Here is a 19,128-nt window from a genome sequence, read left to right as displayed (position 1 = left end):
CAAGGCTACTCAATCATAGAGAATATTCTGACAAATAAATCCCCCTCTCAGTGTATTGATTTTCAAGAGATGTCTCTCTCCAATATAAGAACCGTATTTGGTATTTTGACTTTCACCAGGAAGCCAATGGCGGTTGAGAGAGACAGGAATTCCCTCGTGTGCTTCTCTCTCTCTCTGACTAATTGTATATAATCTCTGATTATCTGTAATTAAATTACACATTATGAATCACATGTTTACTGAATCATTTGCATTTTTGAAGTCTTCTCTTCTCCACTTTCCCCTCCACTCCTCTCATTGGATGTTGTTATCCCACTGATATGATTACAGTCTTCCATGGTTGTGTTATACCAGGCCACCACGGACCTATATGGAAACTGCACCCTGCGCCACTCTGGAACATCAGCAGCAGCTCCTGAAGCAGCCGGAGTGTTTGCCTTGGCATTGGAGGCCAAGTATGTACACACACACACACACACACACACACACACATTACTGGTCAGTGTCTGAAGGTCTTACAATCAGAGGAGAATATGGCTGTTCTAACTCTGTTAACATGGACGAGATGTGTTTCATAACTTCAGCTCCACACTGACTGAAACCTTGGCTGTGTCATTACATACGACCTATTCCCTTCACTGTCTTTCTCTCCCACTCTCCCCCCTTTGTTTCTATCCTTCTCTCCAGAACACTTCATATCTTCCCTCTTCACAGAATCATTTATTAAACAAAGCTTCCATTAAGCCAACAGACCTACCCCATGAATAAAAGGGAAAGTTGTTTGTTGTCTTGCCCAGTTATTACTAAGTCTCTGTGTTCGTGCCAGGGATACAAATCATATTTGGCCCGGCGTGTGTTCTTTATACCTCGTTACATGGCTGAAACACAAGGTTTCTATTGTAGATTTGGCCCAAAGTGCACGTTCATGTTTTATAAATTACCGAATGGCCCATATACATGAACCAGAGCGACTCAGCGCTAGCTGGTGATGTAAGATGATGGTGGAGTGTTCTCCCAGCATAGCCAGCCGGGACGCGTATGTCACGATGTTGCCGAGTGAACCGGACAAATACCTCAGCCCATTTAGACGATGATAAAATCCATAATTAATAATGCATCGTTTTGTTTTGGGGTTTTATTATGTTCAACAAAGATTACACTGTGGCAACAGCAACATTTACAAGTCTTTCATTTCATACATCATGAATTCACTGCCGATGTGAAAACTTAGCCTAATTTGGTCCTTATGGTCTCGAAAATGTAAAACATATGCTAATGAAGTCAAATGGCACATTTGATCTGAATAATATAATAGATTTGACTTGATAGTTACTTTAGATACTATGGGAGCATGTAGAGTGGAGTCATGCCTCAGACCAGAGTTAGGCCAGGCTCCAGCTGCTCCCGGAAGACCCAAAAAATATATAAAAGTAGTATATTCTGAACATTCTATCTCACGTACAAGATGCAAGTGCAAGGGTTTCTAGACAGGTTTCACCCACTGTCCCCAATCGTTTTCAATCCTTTTAACTCAGACAGCCTTTTTGTCATATTAAGGGCTGGTGTTTTTGTTCTCTATGCCATTAGCCAATGGCACAGACCAGGACTGTGTAAAGAGAAGCTGTTTGCTTAACACACAATAATGATGTTAGTGTCAGGGGCAGCGGATGCTAGCACTGGCTAGAAGTATAAAGCTGGTGTGTGTTATTGAGTGCCGAGACCCTTTTTACTGGCCAAACACACTTGGACTGTGTGGTGTCAGGATTCAGTGAGTCAGCACAGAATAAAACTGTTGTTCCACAGTAGAGATAAGCAGTAGAGACGTGCTGCCAGCCGTCTCAAAGCAGACCCTTTAATGTGCACACATCTGAGGCGTTATCATCAAAGTGTATCAAGAGATCAGACCTTCATTCCAATCATCACTTTTATGACAAAATGCACCAGAATCCATTCAGTCTCTTCTATTGGATGTGTTGATCATTTCCCTTACTTTGTGACCTAGAAGGAGATGTAGCACATGATTTGCTGGATTTGATTTATTTTACCTTTATTTAACTAGGCAAATCAATTAAGAACAAATTATTTTTTTCAATGACGGCCTAGGAACAGTGGGTTATCCGCCTTGTTAAGGGGCAGAACGACAGATTTTTACCTTGTCAGCTCGGGAATTCGATCTTGCAGCCTTTCGGTAAATAGTCCAGCACGCTAACCACTAGGCTACCTGCCGCTCCACTCCATCTGATACTTTCCTGTACTGTGCTGTGCTGTGGATGGGTGGTACTCAAGGTGCATAGAATAGATTCATTAACATGTTATCATCTACTGCCCCTGTCTGTGAAGTACTGTAGTGTTGAACGCGTATATTATAACCATAATGCCTGATCAGACACCTGTGTCCACCTGGTACACACATATAACTCTCCTCTCCCTCCCTCTCCCCTCCACACCCCACAGCCCCAACCTGACATGGAGAGACATGCAGCACCTGTCTGTGCTGACCTCAAAGAGGAACCAGCTTCATGACGAGGTGCACCAGTGGCGGAGGAACGGCGTGGGCCTGGAGTTCAACCACCTGTTTGGTTACGGTGTGCTGGACGCTGGCGGCATGGTCAAGATGGCCAAGGAGTGGAAGACCGTCCCTGAGCGTTTTCACTGCGTGGCTGGATCATTGCAGGATGTCCAGTAAGTGACTGGGTTCTCTTCAGACTAACTAGAATTAGTACTGAGATGTTAGTTTGTTTTGATATGTTTGTTTGTATTTAGCTAAGTCTGCTTCAGTACCTGACTGTGTGGTTCGTCTGCAGTTAGACCCAAATTGTTAGCTCTATCTGTCTGTAGAATAGGCCTGTGTGTTACAAAGTGCTTTGATGCTGATTACAATGGGTTTATCTGGTCTGTGCTGTGGGGTGATAGCCTCAGTGATATGATCCATACCTACCTGTTACAAATGCGTGTCTGCCCTTGGTCTCTCCCTACCTCCCTCTCTCACTCCCCCTCGCTTTCTCATTCACTGTACCCTCTGCATCAGCCCGTTTCCGGAGCTTTGGACTTATGTCCTCCAGTGTCTCCCTGCGTGAGGCTCACAAGCACCCACACACACATACACACACTATAATTAGACCCCAACACATCGCTTGGCACAGCTTGCCCTAGCAACCCTGTCAATAAGACCGAGTAACAGGCGTGGAGGGACATCATGGCTGTCTGTGTGTGTGAAGGTGGATTCTATGTGTGTGTTTGTATGTGTGTGTGTGTGTGTGTGTGTGTGTGTGTGTGTGTGTGTGTGTGTGTGTGTGTGTGTGTGTGTGTGTGCGTGTGACTGCCCACGTCTTCCTATGCTGACCTTTCAATAGAATATCACCCCTCTCATTTTCCTTCCTAATCTGTGGTCCACAGTTGGGACGGCCATGGCAACACAGCAGAATGGCAACCAGAGTGTGTGTGTGTGTGTGTGTGTCTCAGAGGAGCCCAGTCATGGCAGAGTCAGTCGCTGTTGTGTGTGTGAAGATAAGGTGTGTATCTAAGCTCCTGTAATGACAGCCTTTAAGTCCAGTGTAGAGGAGGCTGCTTTTGCACAGCAGGCCTGAAATCTAACTGCCAGTAGCTCAGGAGCTGAAGCAAGGATATGCATGTTCTTGATACTATTTGAAAGGAAACACTTTGAAGTTTGTGGAAATGTGAAATTAATGTAGGAGTATATAGCACATTAGACCTGGTAAACTTGTTTTTTGTTTGTTTTTTGCATCATCTTTGAAATGCAAAATAAAGGCCATACATTGACCTAGGAATCTACTTTAGATGTTGTCCACAAGAGGGTGGCAGTGTGTGTGCAAAGTTTCAGACTGATACATTCAAGAATGAGCGCTCTACATAATATTTTGTATCAAGTCTCCCAGGTGTCCCTCATGAGTTTGCCCAAATGTACCCAAGTGGCCGAATTGGTCAACTGATAAATTCCCAAGTACATAACTATAGAGAACATACAAAAATTCTATGGTAATAAAACAGTTAAGTTTACACACTCCCAGAAATGTAATACATGATGGATCATTAGCTTCGCTACAAAAAAGGTACTTACCTTCACACCTCTAGATGGCCGGGTGGGGTGAGTGTGGAGCCAGAGAGAGCAGAGGGGTCAGACTGGAGAAGCCAGTTCCTACATTTGAATGAGTGGGGGATGGACTTGAATGTGGTGTTGGAAGTTGACTCCCACAAGTCATCTTACTCCCTACCACTATTGAAAAAATCTGTTAGAACACAAGTTTACTGTTACTTATTTTATTTAACCTTTATTTATTTTTTTGCGGGGGGTGAGCACTGCATCAATACATCAAATACACAACACATATCTATAAACATGTATATTATATAGAGTATGGGGAACACAATCACTATAATGAAATATGTGGATCAATAGGCAATAAGATGCATAGACTATACTAATATATTGTATGCCTCAGGTCTATATATTATATAAACATATATAGAAATCAAATACAAATATCTTACATGAATATGAAACCATTTTTAAAAAATGGATTAGCACGAGAAGCAAAAACGTATTTTACTTACCGATCGAAAAAAGTAAGGTTACCTTCTCCTTCCAATCTTTCTTGCGCACAGGACTCCTCATGTCGCTCTCCCGGTCAATTTCTACAATAATCTCATCCAAAAGTGTATACTTGAAGTTCGATTCAGCGTTTATACTCTGAGTAGCCATGTTGTACTTTTTAAGTTTTGAGAAAACTTTGTAGAAGAAAGCGAGTGCTGCCCAATGTAAACTGAATGAATCGCATTGCGCGCAGCCATAAGTCAATGGCCGTTACTCCTACAAAGGGCCATCACATACTCATGTAAAGCCCAGCTCATTGGCTATCTAGCTAGCTATGTTTCAAAATTATAGGTGGTCATTGAACCAAGAGACTGTCAATCAAGTGAACCCCACCCGTCTCATTGGTGCGTAATGATGGCTGTCCTTCGTGAGCTAATAGACGTGTTGTGTAACCAATACGTAATGTAAAATGATGAATCAAAGTTTGGTTGCCTTCTAGAGTGTCTGAGGATTGCACAGAAACCAAACTTGACTGGGTGAAACAAAGTTTAGCCATTTAGAGTTCATAGATTGTTTTGTTGCAAGTTGAAAGAGTCAGAATTCATTCAAAACGCTCTGTACAACATGGATTGTGTTACGGTATAAAAATTGATTTTATTAAACAAAACTACGCTACATTGTATCTCTGGGAACCTCACACAGAACCCAAACCGGCTCTGCGCGTTCGCCATCGTGCGCTATCGTGCATAAATGTATTTTGCCCCCCCACACCAAACGTGATCACGACACGCAGGTTAAAATATCAAAACAAACTCTGAACCAATGACATTAATTTGGGGACAGGTCAAAAAGCATTAAACATGTATGGCAATTTAGCTAGTTAGCTTGCACTTGCTAGCTAACGTTAATTTGTCCTATTTAGCTAGCTTGCTGTTGCTAGCTAATTTGTCCTGGGATATAAACATTGAGTTGTTATTTTACCTGAATTGCACAATGACCTCTACTCCGACAATTAACCCACACATAAAAAGGCCAACCGAATCGTTTCTAGTCATCTCTCCTCCTTCCAGGCTTTTTCATCTTTGAACTTATATGGGGATCGCATCTAAACTTTCATTGTATTACCACGACAACCGGCAACAAAGTTCGTCTTTCAATCACCCACGTGGGTATAACCAATGAGGAGATGGCAAGTGGGTACCTGCTTCTATAAACCAATGAGGAGATGGGAGAGGCAGGACTTGCAGCGCGATCTGCGTCAGAAATAGAAAGGAGTGCTATTTTAGCCCTTGGCGTCGCAGACGCTCGTTGGCGTACGCGAGCAGTGTGCATGCAATAATTGAATAACATGGATTTCTATATTTATTTTGCAACGCTCGCACACGCGACGTGTTCGGTCTGGTCATAATGTCAGGATGACAAATCAGAGCAATATTACTGAATGTACTGTCAGAGGTGAATGTATCAAACCAGTTGCCTTGATAAAAGTGGTTTGTTGTTGTGCACTATCCTCAAACAATTGCATGGTATTTTTTTGCTGTAATAGCTACTGTAAATTAGACACTGCAGTTGAGAGAACACCCCACTGACCATTTTACTCGCACTAGCAGAGCTAGTTAGGCAGTTTTCATGTTATCCAGAGCATTGGTGGCTGTAACTGTGCTGCTGGCAACAATTTCATTACGTTTTTTGCGGACGTTTACCGACACCGGCCATATTCAACGGGTGTTGTGCGCTTATAAATGCATCAGTTATTCTGCGCTCTGGCACACTCAGACGAGTGCTCAACAGATATGGCCAGACTGAATTTACGTATGCATCCGAAATGATACTTGCATAGTGAAGTCTTTTGTTAAATAAGCACAGAGAGATAACACAAAGAGAGTCTGCCCTCACACACGCATCCAAACACACACACCTCTAGTGAATAGACATGTGGGTGGAATGTGCTCTGCTCATACGTGAGTTGTTTGAGTCAAATACAGTGGCATGGCCATCGTTTGAAATGCAGAGGGTCTTTGATCAGAACGTTATTTTGGGCTGATATGAGGTAAGAGGAAAGGGGGGTACCTAGTCAGTTGTACAACTGAATGCATTCAACTGAAATGTGTCTTCCACATTTAACCCAACCCCTCTGAATCAGCACTGCAGCGCAGTACAATCAGGACTCCATCTAGTACCAGTGCTACATCAAAGTGCAGCAGTCCCCATTGTGACAGTGAATGAATTATAATACAAAGCATCAGGACTGGATAGCCCCTCTGATAATGGAGAATGTATCACATCACACACACAGATGCATGCACGCACGCACGCACACAGACACACACACACACACCACTACTTAACATCACTGACTGCTGTGTGCGTTTTGGTCCGGCTACCTGGGTCAGAACTTCTGAATATCAGTCCTGCTGTTGTAGTGGCCTCGGCTCAGCTGGGTTTGGGTTTTATAATCTCGCCTGGTGTCTCATTTCAGAAGCCTCTTCTCTCCTCTATTCTCCTCTCCTCTGTGTATTTGTATTTGTATTTATTATGGATCCCCATTAGCTGCTGCCAAAATTAACGAAGTTATATAATTTCAAAAACATTTCAACAAATTTCACAACATATTAAGTGTGTGCCCTCAGGCCCCTACTCTACTAACACATATCTAAAACACAAAATCCATGTGTATGTGTGTGTATAGTGCGTATGTTATAGTGTGTTTGTTTTGCTTCACAGTCCCCGCTGTTCCATAAGGTGTATTTGTATCTGTTTATTTTAATCTAATTTTACTGTTACTTGATGTGGAATAGAGTTCCATGTAGTCATGGATCTATGAAGTTACTGTGCACCTCCCATAGTCTGTTCTGGGGACTTGGGGACTGTGAAGAGACCTCTGGTGGCATGTCTTGTGGGGTATGCATGGGTGTCCGAGCTCTGTGCCAGTAGTTCAAACAGACAGCTCGGTGCATTCAACATGTCAATACCTCTCACAAATACAAGTAAGTAGTGATGGATTCTATCCACTTTGAGCCAGGATGATATTGACATATTATTAATGCATATTATTAATGTTAGCTCTCTGTGTACCTCCAAGGGCCAGCCGTGCTGCCCTGTTCTGAGCCAATTGCAATTTTCCTAAGTCCCTCTTTGTGGCAACTGACCACACGACTGAACAGTAGTCCAGGTGCGACAAAACTAGGACCTGTAGGACCTGCCTTGTTGATAGTGCTGTTAAGAATGCGTCTAAACACCATTGTTGTCTGAACAGCATCTAAATATTTTTTTGTACTGATGGAAAATAAAGGTCTTAAACTTTATTCCTCAATTTGACCTTTAATTGTAAAAGATAAATGCGAACTTCATTATCCAAGCATTACACAGAAGACATCCACAGCCAAACTCATTCCATAACCTACTTAATCACCCTGCCGGATCCGGGATCCTCCTCATCAGAAACGCTGACTAGCATAGCCTAGCCTAGCGCCACAGGGAATATCATATAATATAATTTCATGAAATCACAAGTCCAATACAGCAAATGAAAGATAAACATCTTGTGAATCCAGCCAACATGTCCGATTTTTTAAAATGTTTTACAGCGAAAACACAACATATATTTATGTTAGCTCATCACAATAGCGCAACACACAACGCCATTTTTTCACAGAGAAAAAAATAGCTTTCACAAAACCCACAAATAGAGATAAAATGAATCACTAACCTTTGAACAACTTCATCAGATGACAGTCTTATGACATCATGTTATACAATACATTTATGTTTTGTTCGAAAATGTGCATATTTATAGCTATAAATCCTGGTTTTACATTGCAGCCATAGTCACAAATGGCACCAAAACAGCCAGAATAATTACAGAGAGCAACGTGAAATACAGAAATACTCATCATAAAACTTTTATGAAAAATACATGTTGTACAGCAAATGAAAGATAAGCATCTTGTGAATCCAGCCAACATGTCTGATTTTTTAAATGTTTTACAGCGAAAACACAACATATATTTATGTTAGCTCACCAAAATAGCCCAAAACACAATGCCATTTTTTCACCGCAAAGATAGCTTTCACAAAACCCACAAATAGAGATAAAATTAATCACTAACCTTTGAACAACTTCATCAGATGACAGTCTTATAACATCATGTTATACAATACATTTATGTTTTGTTCGAAAATGTGCATATTGATAGCTACAAATCCTGTAGCTATCAAAAAATGCTCCAAATTGTCCGGAGAAATTTTGGAGAGTCACGTAATCTAACAGAAAAACTCATCATAAACTTTGCTGAAAAATACATGTTGGACATATAATTAAAGATACACTGGTTCTTAATGCAACCGCTGTATTAGATTTAAAAAAAAATAACTTTAGTAAAAAGCACAGCATACAATAATCTGAGACAGCGCTCAGCCATTCTCCGCCATGTTGGAGTCAACCTATTCAACAAAAATACGAAATAACGTCATAAATATTCTCTTACCTTTGATGAACTTTCATCAGAATGCAGTGCCAGGAGTCCTAGTTCCACAATAAATCGTTGTTTTGTTTTAGAATGTCCATTTCTTCTGTCGAATTAGCAACTTTGGCTAGCATAGTGGGGCTCACGTGTCCATGAAAGTTTGACGCATGGAACGAAAAATTCCAAAAGTCATAATAAAAGTCGAATAAACTGGTCAAACTCAGTTGAAAATCCATCTTTAGGATGTTTTTCCTCATATGTATCCAATAACGTCCCAGACGGAGCATTTCTTCGTGTCTACCTAACGCATTGCAGAAAACTATATGGTGCACCCAGGTGCGCAGCAAAATACTGCCAATATGGCTGACCTGTCACTCCAAAAGCTCTCATTCGGTCCCACATCAGGCTAGACACCTCATTCAACGTTCTACTGCCTGTTGACATCTAGTGGAAGGCGTATGAAGTGCATACATATCCATAAATACAAGGCAATTGAATAGGAGCAGCCCTTCACAGAGACCCATTTCAGAATTTTCACTTCCTGTTTGGAAGTTTGCCTGCCAAATGAGTTCTGTTTTACTCACAGATATAATTCAAACAGTTTTAGAAACTTCAGAGTGTTTTCTATCCAATAGTAATAATAATATGCATATCATATGATCTAGAACAGAGTACGAGGCCATTTAATTTGGGCACTATTTCTTCCCAAAGTGGAAATGGCGCCCCCTATTAAGAAGAAGATAAACCAGTCTAAATAACAGGTTGCACTGACAAAAAAACGAAACATAAGTTAGCGACCTAACAGCTAGACTAGTTTACAATGTACTACATCTCTGGTGAGCACAAGATACTAATATAATGTTGTATAGAAAATAAATATGTGTCAGCTAAGCTAACAGCAGCTAAATTCTTTATGATGGCAGCCATGTTTGTTTACGTTTGACAAGCAAAAACTCCCTAATCTCAGAATTCCATTCACTATAAGACACAAATAAACAAAGTCAAAGACGGCTGCGCTCATTGCCTGAAAAATATGAATTTAGTTTAGCCTCTTTTCAGCATATTACAAATCGTCGATGTACTTGTTCTAAAATCACAAAGCATTCAAATGTTTTCACCTCACAGATCATCACATCAAATACAAGCGTACTGCCTAGCCTAACCGTAGCGCGAAACAAAACAGGAATGAAACCATTTTAGAGCGGTTTATGGGGGGGTTAATTTAATTTGGTGAGAGGGTTTCAAGTCCTTGGAGGGTAGAAATGGGGGAAGATATCGTGGGGGGATATGATGCAGGAAATATTACTATGATGTAGGATTTATCAATAAATGGGGGGCAAACACAATAAGTTTATACGCTAAATAAAAATAAACGTCTGAGCTGGCAACCCTGAGGTACCAAAGGTACAACTGGGAACTCTGGAAAAAATGAGCTCCGACTGGGAAAAATTGTTTTAAATGGTCATCCAACTTGGCATTAACTTTCTAAAGCTCCGAATTTTCGACCTGAAGTTCATTGACGTCATGATTTTACCGATTTCACAGTTGTCTTGAAAGCACCATAAGTCAGTCAAGTGAACTATCCCTTGTTATAACATCTTTGGTCTGACAACGCTTACGTGACAAACAGAATGCATTGTATGATGTCAACAAACATGGCACCACAAATAGCTGGCAAATACCTTAGCATTAGCTCATCATAATCAGTACAGCATTCAAGTATTTTACACACATCATATTTTTTCCAAAAGTTTACTAAGGGTTAGTAACAGGCTGATTGGTCGGCTATTTGAGCCAGTAAAGGGGGCTTTACTATTCTTTGGTATGGAAATAACTTTTACTTCCCTCCAGGCCTGAGAGCACACACTTTCTAGTAGACTTAAATTGAAGATATAGCAAATAGCAATGGCAATATCGTCCGCTATTATTTTCAGTAATTTTCCATCCAAGATGTCAGACCCCGGTGGCTTTTCATTGGTGATAGACAACAATAATTGTTTCACTTCTTCCACACTTACTTTTAAAATTACAATGCTTGTCTTTCATAATTTGGTCAGATATACTTGGATATGTTGTGTCAGTGTTTTTTGCTGGCATGTCAATTAGCTATTAGCTAATCTTGCTCAGGAAAAAATCATTAAAGTAGTCGTCAATATCAGTGGGTTTTGTGATGAATGAGCCATATGATTAAATTAATGGTGGCACAGAGATTGACTTTTTGCCCAAAATGTAATTTAAGTTGTTCCAAAGCTTTTTACTATCATTCTGTCAGGATTTGGCCAGGATTGTTCAGGTTTTGGTCACTAGATGCCCCCATTGTGCTTTTTTGACCCTTTTGTTTTTCCCTTGTTCCAGTTATTATTTGCACCTGTGCCTCATTTCCCTTGTATGTATTTAAACCTTTAGTGTTCCTCAGTTCTTTGCTCTGTGTTTGAATGTTAGCACCCAGCCCCAGCCATGCTGTGAACTTTTGTTTCTCCTGTTGGTCTTTCTTGAGGTACTCTGGTTTTGTTCTTGTTTATTTTTTATTATTCTTTTGAGGTTTGTTTTTTCCCTGCTGTTCTTACCACTTTGTGGATTTTCCTTGTTTCTTGGAGGATTTTCATTTTTTCTCTTGGAATTACTTTTGACGTTGTGGATTTATATTTTTTCCTGAAGATCTTTTCCTTTTTACTTTATTAAATTCACCGTCTCAAGTACTGCTGTTTCTGCCTCTTCTTCTGGGTTCTGCCGACTATCAGTGGCTCAGCTTACTAAGTGACTGTTTCTCATACCGGAGACCCGAGTTCGTAACCGGGTCCTGACACATTCTTTGTCATTTATCTTTCTTATATCATTTATCTTTCATAGTTTAGTTCATTCTTCTTTTTATTCAGTTTACTCACATGATTTCTCAATTTGCAGTACGTTTGCCAATCGGTTGTACAGCCAGACATGGGTGCATGCTTATTAGTAACTGGGATAAGCATTTTCATAAATGTTTCAAGTGCAGCATCTGGTTGCTCCTCATTACACACCACGGACCAACAAATATTATTTACATCAACAACATAGCAATCACTACAAAACGTATTGTATGACCTCTTATACACTATATTAGGTGCAGCCTTTGGAACGTTGGTTTTCCTATAGATATGACTACTATATTGTGATCACTACATTAAATGGATTTGGATACTACTTTCAAACAAATTTCTGCAGAATTAGTAAAGATGTGATCAATACATGTTGATGATTTCATTCCTGTGCTGTTTGCAACTACCCTGGTAGGTTGATTGATAACCTGAAACAGGTTGCAAGCACTAGTTACAGTTTGACACTTTCTCTTGAGGGGACAGCCTAATGAAAGCCAGTCAATATTTAAATCACTCAGAAAATATCACATACATTATCAATCATTTCACACATGTTATCCAGATACTGACTGTTAGCACTTTATGGTCTATAGCAGCTTCCCATCAGAATGGGCTTTAGGTGAGGCAGGTGAACCTGTAGCCATATTACTTCAACAGTATTTAACATGATATCCTCTCTAAGCTTTACAGGAATGTGGTTCTGAATATAAACAGCCACACCTCCACCTTTGGCATTTCTATACTTTCTGTAGATCTTATAAACATGTATTGCTACCACTGTATCATCAAATATATTATCTAAGTGAGTTTCAGAGATTGTCAGAATATGAATGTCATCTGTTGCTAGCTAATTATTGATTTCATGAACCTTGTTTCTTAAGCTACATATGTTAATGTGCGCTATTTGTAACACTTTTCTGGGATTCTTGATAGTTTTTCTTGCTTTACTTGGAAGCTTAGCAGAGGTAGACATGCTCAGGTTATTTATGTTTGTGCAGAGGGAGCTGCACACAGTGGACTTCCTGCTAGCGCACACCACCTCAGTGTTAACAGTATAACTCTGGTTCATAGGCACATGATTACTGCATACAATAGCTGTAGGATCAGCAGAGGCATTCAGGGCAGTAAGAGGGACATAAATTAGGTTACTTACATTGTGTCTTCCAATGTCCCTAGGATAATGTACATTTGCTGAAGCATTATGATAACTCAGCGACACAATGGTAGGGATTCAATTATCTGGACTTGGGTCATTGATAAGTCATTGTCTCAACGCAGCCTTATAATGCTGTGAAAAGATCCAGGAACCCAAATGATCTGGGTAGATCCCATCCTCCTTATAATACAAGCTTTCTTTCCGACAGTGCAGCAGTACCTAACAGGTAATATCTAAAAATTCTTCAACAAAACCTAATATCTAACAAATTCCACAATGGGAATTGTTAGGTTAGATTACTCGTTGGTTATTACTGCATTGTCGGAACTAGAAGCACAAGCATTTCGCTACACTCGCATTAACATCTGCTAACCATGTGTATGTGACAAATAAAATTTGATTTGATTTGATTTGAACCTAATACACACAATCTAGTAAAGGAATGGGATGAGAATATATAAGTATAAAATATTTGGATGAGCAGTGACAGAGCGGCTAAGATGCAATAGATAGTAAAGAATAGATAATGAAGGATACAGTATATAAATATGAGATGAGTAATGCGAGATATGTATTTATTTATTAAAGTGGCCGATGATATCAAGTCTGTAGGTAGGCAGCCACCTCTCTGTGCTAGTGGTGGCTGTTTAACAATCTGATGGCCTTGAGATAGAAGCTGATGTGCCTTCTTCACCACACTGTCTGTGTGCGTGGACCATTTCAGTTTGCCGGTGATATTTACACAGAGGAACTTAAAACGTTCCACCTTCTCCACTGCTGTCCCGTCAATGTGGATAGGGGGGTGCTCCCTTTGCTGTTTCCTGAAGTCCACGATCATCTCTTTTGTTTTGCTGACATTGAGTGAGAGGTTCTTTTCCTGTTACCACACTCCGAGGGCCCTCAACTCCTTCCTGTAGGCTGTCTCGTTATTGTTGGTAATCAAGCCTACCACTGTAGTGTCATGTGCAAACTTGATGATTGAGTTGGAGGCGTAAATGGCCATGCAGTCGTGGGTGAACAGGGAGTACAGGAGAGGGCTGAGAACGCACCCTTGTGGGGCCCCAGTGTTGAGGATCAGCGGAGTGGAGATGTTGTTTCCTACATTCACCACCTGGGGGCGGCCCGTCCGGAAGTCCAGGACCCTGTTGCACAGGGCGGGGTCGAGACCCAGGGTCTCAAGCTTAATGATGAGTTTGGAGGGGACTATGGTGTTGAATGCTGAGCTGTAGTCTATGAACAGCATTCTTACATAGGTATTCCTCTTGTCCAAATGGGATAGGGCAGTGTGCAGTGTGATGGCGATTGCGTCGTCTGTGGACCTATTGGGGCGGTAAGCAAATTGGAGTGGGTCTAGGGTGACAGGTAGGTTGGAGGTGATATGATCCTTGACTAGTCTCTCAAAGCACTTCATGATGACAGAAGTGAGTTCTACGGGGCAATAGTCATTTAGTTCAGTTACCTTTGCTTTCTTGGGAACAGGGTCTGTGCATGCTCTGAGGACGCTAGGGATGCCGTCTGAGCCGACAGCCTTGCGGGGTTAACACGTTTAAGTGTTTTACTCATGTCGGCCACAGAGGAGAGCCCACAGTCTTTGGTAGCGGGCCGTGTCGGTGGCACTGTATTGTCCTCAAAACGCGCAAAGAAGTTGCTTAATTTGTATGGGAGCAAGACGTCGATGTCCGCAACGGGGCTGATTTTCTTTTTGTAATCCATGATTGTCTGTAGACCCTGCCACATACTTCTCATGTTAGAGCCGTTGAATTGCGACTCCACTTTGTCTCTATACTGACGCTTTCCTTGTTTGATTGCCTTCCGGAGGGAATAACTACACTGTTTGTATTCGTTCATGTTTCCAGTCGCCTTGTCATGATTAAATGCAGTGGTACGTGCTTTCAGTTTTGCGCAAATGCTGCCATCAATCCACATTTTCTAGTTAGGGAAGGTTTTATTAGTCACAGTGTGTACAACACCTCCTATACACTTCCTTATAAACTCGCTCACTGAGTCAGCGTATATGTCTATGTTATTGCCTGAGGCTACCTGGAACATATCCCAGTCCACGTGATCAATGCAATCTTGAAGGGTGGAATCCGATTGGTCAGACCAGCATTGGATATACCTAAATACGGGCGCTTCCTGTTTTAGTTTCTGCCTATAGGAGGGGAGCAACAAGATGGAGTCATGGTCAGATTTGCCAAAAGGAGGGTGGGTGAGGGACTTGTATGCATCGCGGAATTTGGAGTAGCAGTGGTCGAGTGTGTTACTCGCTCGTGTACTGCAATCAATATGCTGATAGAATTTAGGTAGCCTTGTTCTCAGATTAGCTTTGTTAAAATCCCTATCTACAATAAATGCAGCCTCAGGATATATGGTTTCCAGTTTGTATAAAGTCCAGTGAAGTTACTTGATGGCCGTCTTGGCATCCGCTTGTGTGGGGAAATACACGGCTGTGACGATAACCGAGGAGAGTTCTCTTGGGAGATAATACGGTCGGCATTTGATTGTGAGGAATTCTAGGTCAGGTATACAAAAGGACTTGAGTTCTTCTATTTTGCTACAATTACACCATGAGTCGTTAATCATGAAACATACACCCCCGCCCTTCTTCTTACCAGAGAGATGTTTGTTCCTGTTGGCGTGATGAACTGCAAATCCCATTGGCTGTACGAACTCTGACAGCATGTTCCCAGCTAGCCATGTCTCCGTGAAACAGAGTATGTTACAATCTCAGATATGTCTTTGGAAAGCAACTCTTGCTTTTGTTGACTAGGGACTGGACATTAGCGTGTAATATACTCGGAAGCTGTGGGTGGTGTGCGCGCATCCAAAGCCTCACTAGAGGACCGTTCCGGCACCCTCTCCTCCTCCGACGGCGTTGTTTTGGGTCGGCTTATGGAATCAGTTCTAATGCCCTGATAGGTGCAGGCAAAGGATCCGCTTTGGGAAAGTCGTATTCATGGTTGTAGTACTGGTTGTGCTGGCAAAGTTGATGTTTCTCTGATATCCAATAGTTCTTCCCGGCTGTATGTAATAACACTTAAGGTTTTCTGGGCTAGCAATGTAAGAAATAATACATAGAAAAAACAAAATGCTGCACAGTTTCCTAAGGACCATCTCTATCGGCGTCATCTTGTTGGTGTCAAGGAGTAGCCCAATCAGTTCTTTTAAATCCATCTTCAGCTGTTCTGAGCTGTCCTTCATAATGTCATTCAACCCCACATGAACCATGACAGTATCAGCCCCAGCTGAATGACGCACAGCCTCGGGAAGCAACCTGGTGATATCCTCAACTTTTGCCCCAAGAAAACACCAAGTATTTGCCCCAGGTACAGATATATGCCTCACCATCAAACTCCTATCACAATCGCCAGAATGATCCGGCATCTACCGTGTCTCGAAGCAGATTGCGAGGCCAGAGCCACAGAACTCACCTGAGAAGAGAGCTGCTGAGACGCCAGCTGCGTGCAGGCCACAACAGCCAAAGGCATCAAGAGAGCACAACCTAGCGGAGGGGGGCCAAGGTGGACCAGGCTGTGCCCAGACAATTGATTGACTAGGACACTGAGAGGTAGCTGGAGGGGCAGCCACAGCCATGGAGGGAACTAAGTCCATGGCAGAAGACAGCTGGTACAGGGGCTCTAAGCGATTTGAAAGTCTTAAGTCCGGACGCAGGGTAAGAAGGCAGGCATGCCGAGAACGATTATTCTACTTCTTTCTGGTTTCGACACGCATCCATTTACGCTCACCTGGAGTCGAACAATGAGCAGTCATTTTCTGGTTCAGGTTAGTAGAGGGGTGCATTGGCGGAAATTGATCATAGTCTAGGAAGGTCCCATTATGATCCTCTTGGATGTTTTGATTGGAAGCATTTAAAGATGCCGATAGTCTCATAGAATCCTTATTCAGTTCAAGGTGCTTGGTCAAATGTTTTATTTTTTCATGAAGAGTAATAATCCTTTCTTTAGCTGCATCAAGTTCAATACATTTTCCCTGTGACAATTACGAACATGTCGCAGATTATACACTTAATAGCATGTGAGTCCCCAGCAGATTCAAAGGAGTTTTCACTGTTGAGCGGCGACAATCAAAGGGAACAAACATTTCCCCAGGTGATGCTACGTCGGTTGTCAGTGGCAGGTCGCCGGCTGTTCCTTGCTACGCACCGGTCCGGCTGCGCGGTAGCGTTTGGTGTAGCCTCTCACAGCTGTGTTGGGCGTGTCCCCAGTGTCTGTAGTCGTGGGGAACACAAAACATACAATTACAGCATGTCCTGGCCAACAATTGTAGTCACACTCACATGTTGGAAATAGTTCTATAGAGAGCGTTTTATGATTTGAGCTCTTGGTAGCCTGGATCGGTTGTTGGTATCCAGGTACTAAAGTAGAATGAAAAAAGTGAAGCGAGGAAAAAACTAAAAGTTGGTAAATGTGTTAAATGCAGAGTTTGGATTAAACGGTTATTAAAAGTAAAAACCGAAAAGTTTGCAGGTACCCAAGACGCATCAAACAGCACAGCAGCACGGAGACAACAAGGAAGTGTGACGTTGTTGTGATGAGGTGTGGGAAGCACTAGTGGTGGGGTTTATGACCGTAGGGAGTCATTATTCTCACACATTATCTGATGAGATTGCTGCACCTGCTGTTCAGGAAAATCATTTTGGTGACAAATTGATTTCTGCACACATTCATGAGCCCCGTCACACACAGAGCAACACATATTATGTACTCGTGCACACACATGCACAGACAGACACACACACATACACACATTCTGCTTTTCAACGATAGGTACTGTCATATCAGTGCAGAATGCAATATCCCTCCTGTCTCAGGATGTGATGTGATCCGGTGACATTTTGGTGGCGGACAGGGGCCACCAATGAGGTTCACAGTTCGACTCATTAACTTCCCAGCTGGGCCACCTGGCTGAAATGCATTCTGGGTTATGGATCTAGAGGATACAGTTACATCAAAGCATCTACATATTACATAGTAGCCTTAAACATGAACTTTTAATTAATTTGTATTTCTATTGTAAAGGTATATTGGAATAAAAAACATGTATGAATCTACACGTATAATGTATTTATTATTATCTATGATAACATCTATGAAAAACAGTTTTGAAGGTATTGTTGATAATCTATCATATGAATTATCAGAAAACAAGAAAAGCTCTCAGCTAATTCACTGTTAAAACTCATTAACTGTAGGTCAGAGCCGTAACAGACTCCATCTGGTTTTCAATGAAACCACATGACAGTGTATTGTACTGAATCCCATTGACCCACTAAATTACCACTAATTTAACCACCTCACCATCAGACCTCAGCACACCTCTCTGCTCAGGATATTATTCTACCAATGTGCTTCCCAGAACATACCTCTCTCCTTCTCCTTCTCTCTTTCTCTTTCTCCCTCTCCCCCCCCCCCTATCTCTCTGTCCTTCTCTCTTGTGTGCTGTGCTAATCTGAGAGAGCTGTAATGGGCCAGAGATTTGGCCCCTGACGCTAATAATGCCATTAGGTCCACTTTACCCCCATCGTCCTCTCCTCAGCTCAGCTTCCCCATCTCTCTATCTACCCAGTGGTCCATCCCTGCCCGAGTGAGCTCTTAACACCCTCACCGCCTCACCACAAAGCAGGGAGTCAGCAGGGTTCCTGTGTGTGCCTCTGAACCAGAGAATAGCAACAGAACATCCCTGCTCCTAAGGCTTTGGCATGGGACCCTCAATCTGGACAAGGCAATCTCCCTGCACCAGCTCTCTGCCATGAGTTGAATAGGAAGGAAGATAATATAATTCTTAGGTGGTCCAATATGACTTTGGGTTGCTATAGTTCCTCCTTTAAAAGTTGTGTCATACTGCGGCACACCTTGCGTGTTGCCGCAGCATTCTGTGGCACGTCATTTCATTTTTAGACATATTTTCTGTTCCTGCTAGTTTGACCACCAGAGGGCATCTTTGAGAAGCATTTGATAGTATTTCGTATTGGTGTTACCAGAGAATACATTTTTTTTTTTTTGTAATAACATAGTATATGGGATTGATTTTAAGAAATTTGGCTTAATTAATTTGATTAATATTATGGTGTGTCTATTC

The 19,128-nt window shown here is 41.8% G+C and overlaps 1 protein-coding gene across 1 annotated transcript in view; it reads left to right on the top strand.

The window, feature by feature from the left end:
* The window catches only part of pcsk2 (proprotein convertase subtilisin/kexin type 2), an 82,612-nt gene that overhangs the window by 60,086 nt on the left and 3,398 nt on the right, over nucleotides 1-19,128 (top strand). The window contains exons 10-11 of the mRNA XM_038960884.1: nucleotides 355-455; nucleotides 2,455-2,682. Coding sequence (XP_038816812.1) covers nucleotides 355-455; nucleotides 2,455-2,682 — 329 coding nt within the window. The remainder of the gene's footprint in view (nucleotides 1-354; nucleotides 456-2,454; nucleotides 2,683-19,128) is intronic.

Source organism: Salvelinus namaycush, chromosome 22 (genome assembly GCF_016432855.1).
Source record: "Salvelinus namaycush isolate Seneca chromosome 22, SaNama_1.0, whole genome shotgun sequence".
NCBI classification, from domain to species: domain Eukaryota; kingdom Metazoa; phylum Chordata; class Actinopteri; order Salmoniformes; family Salmonidae; genus Salvelinus; species Salvelinus namaycush.
This window is presented reverse-complemented; position numbering and strand designations above follow the sequence as displayed.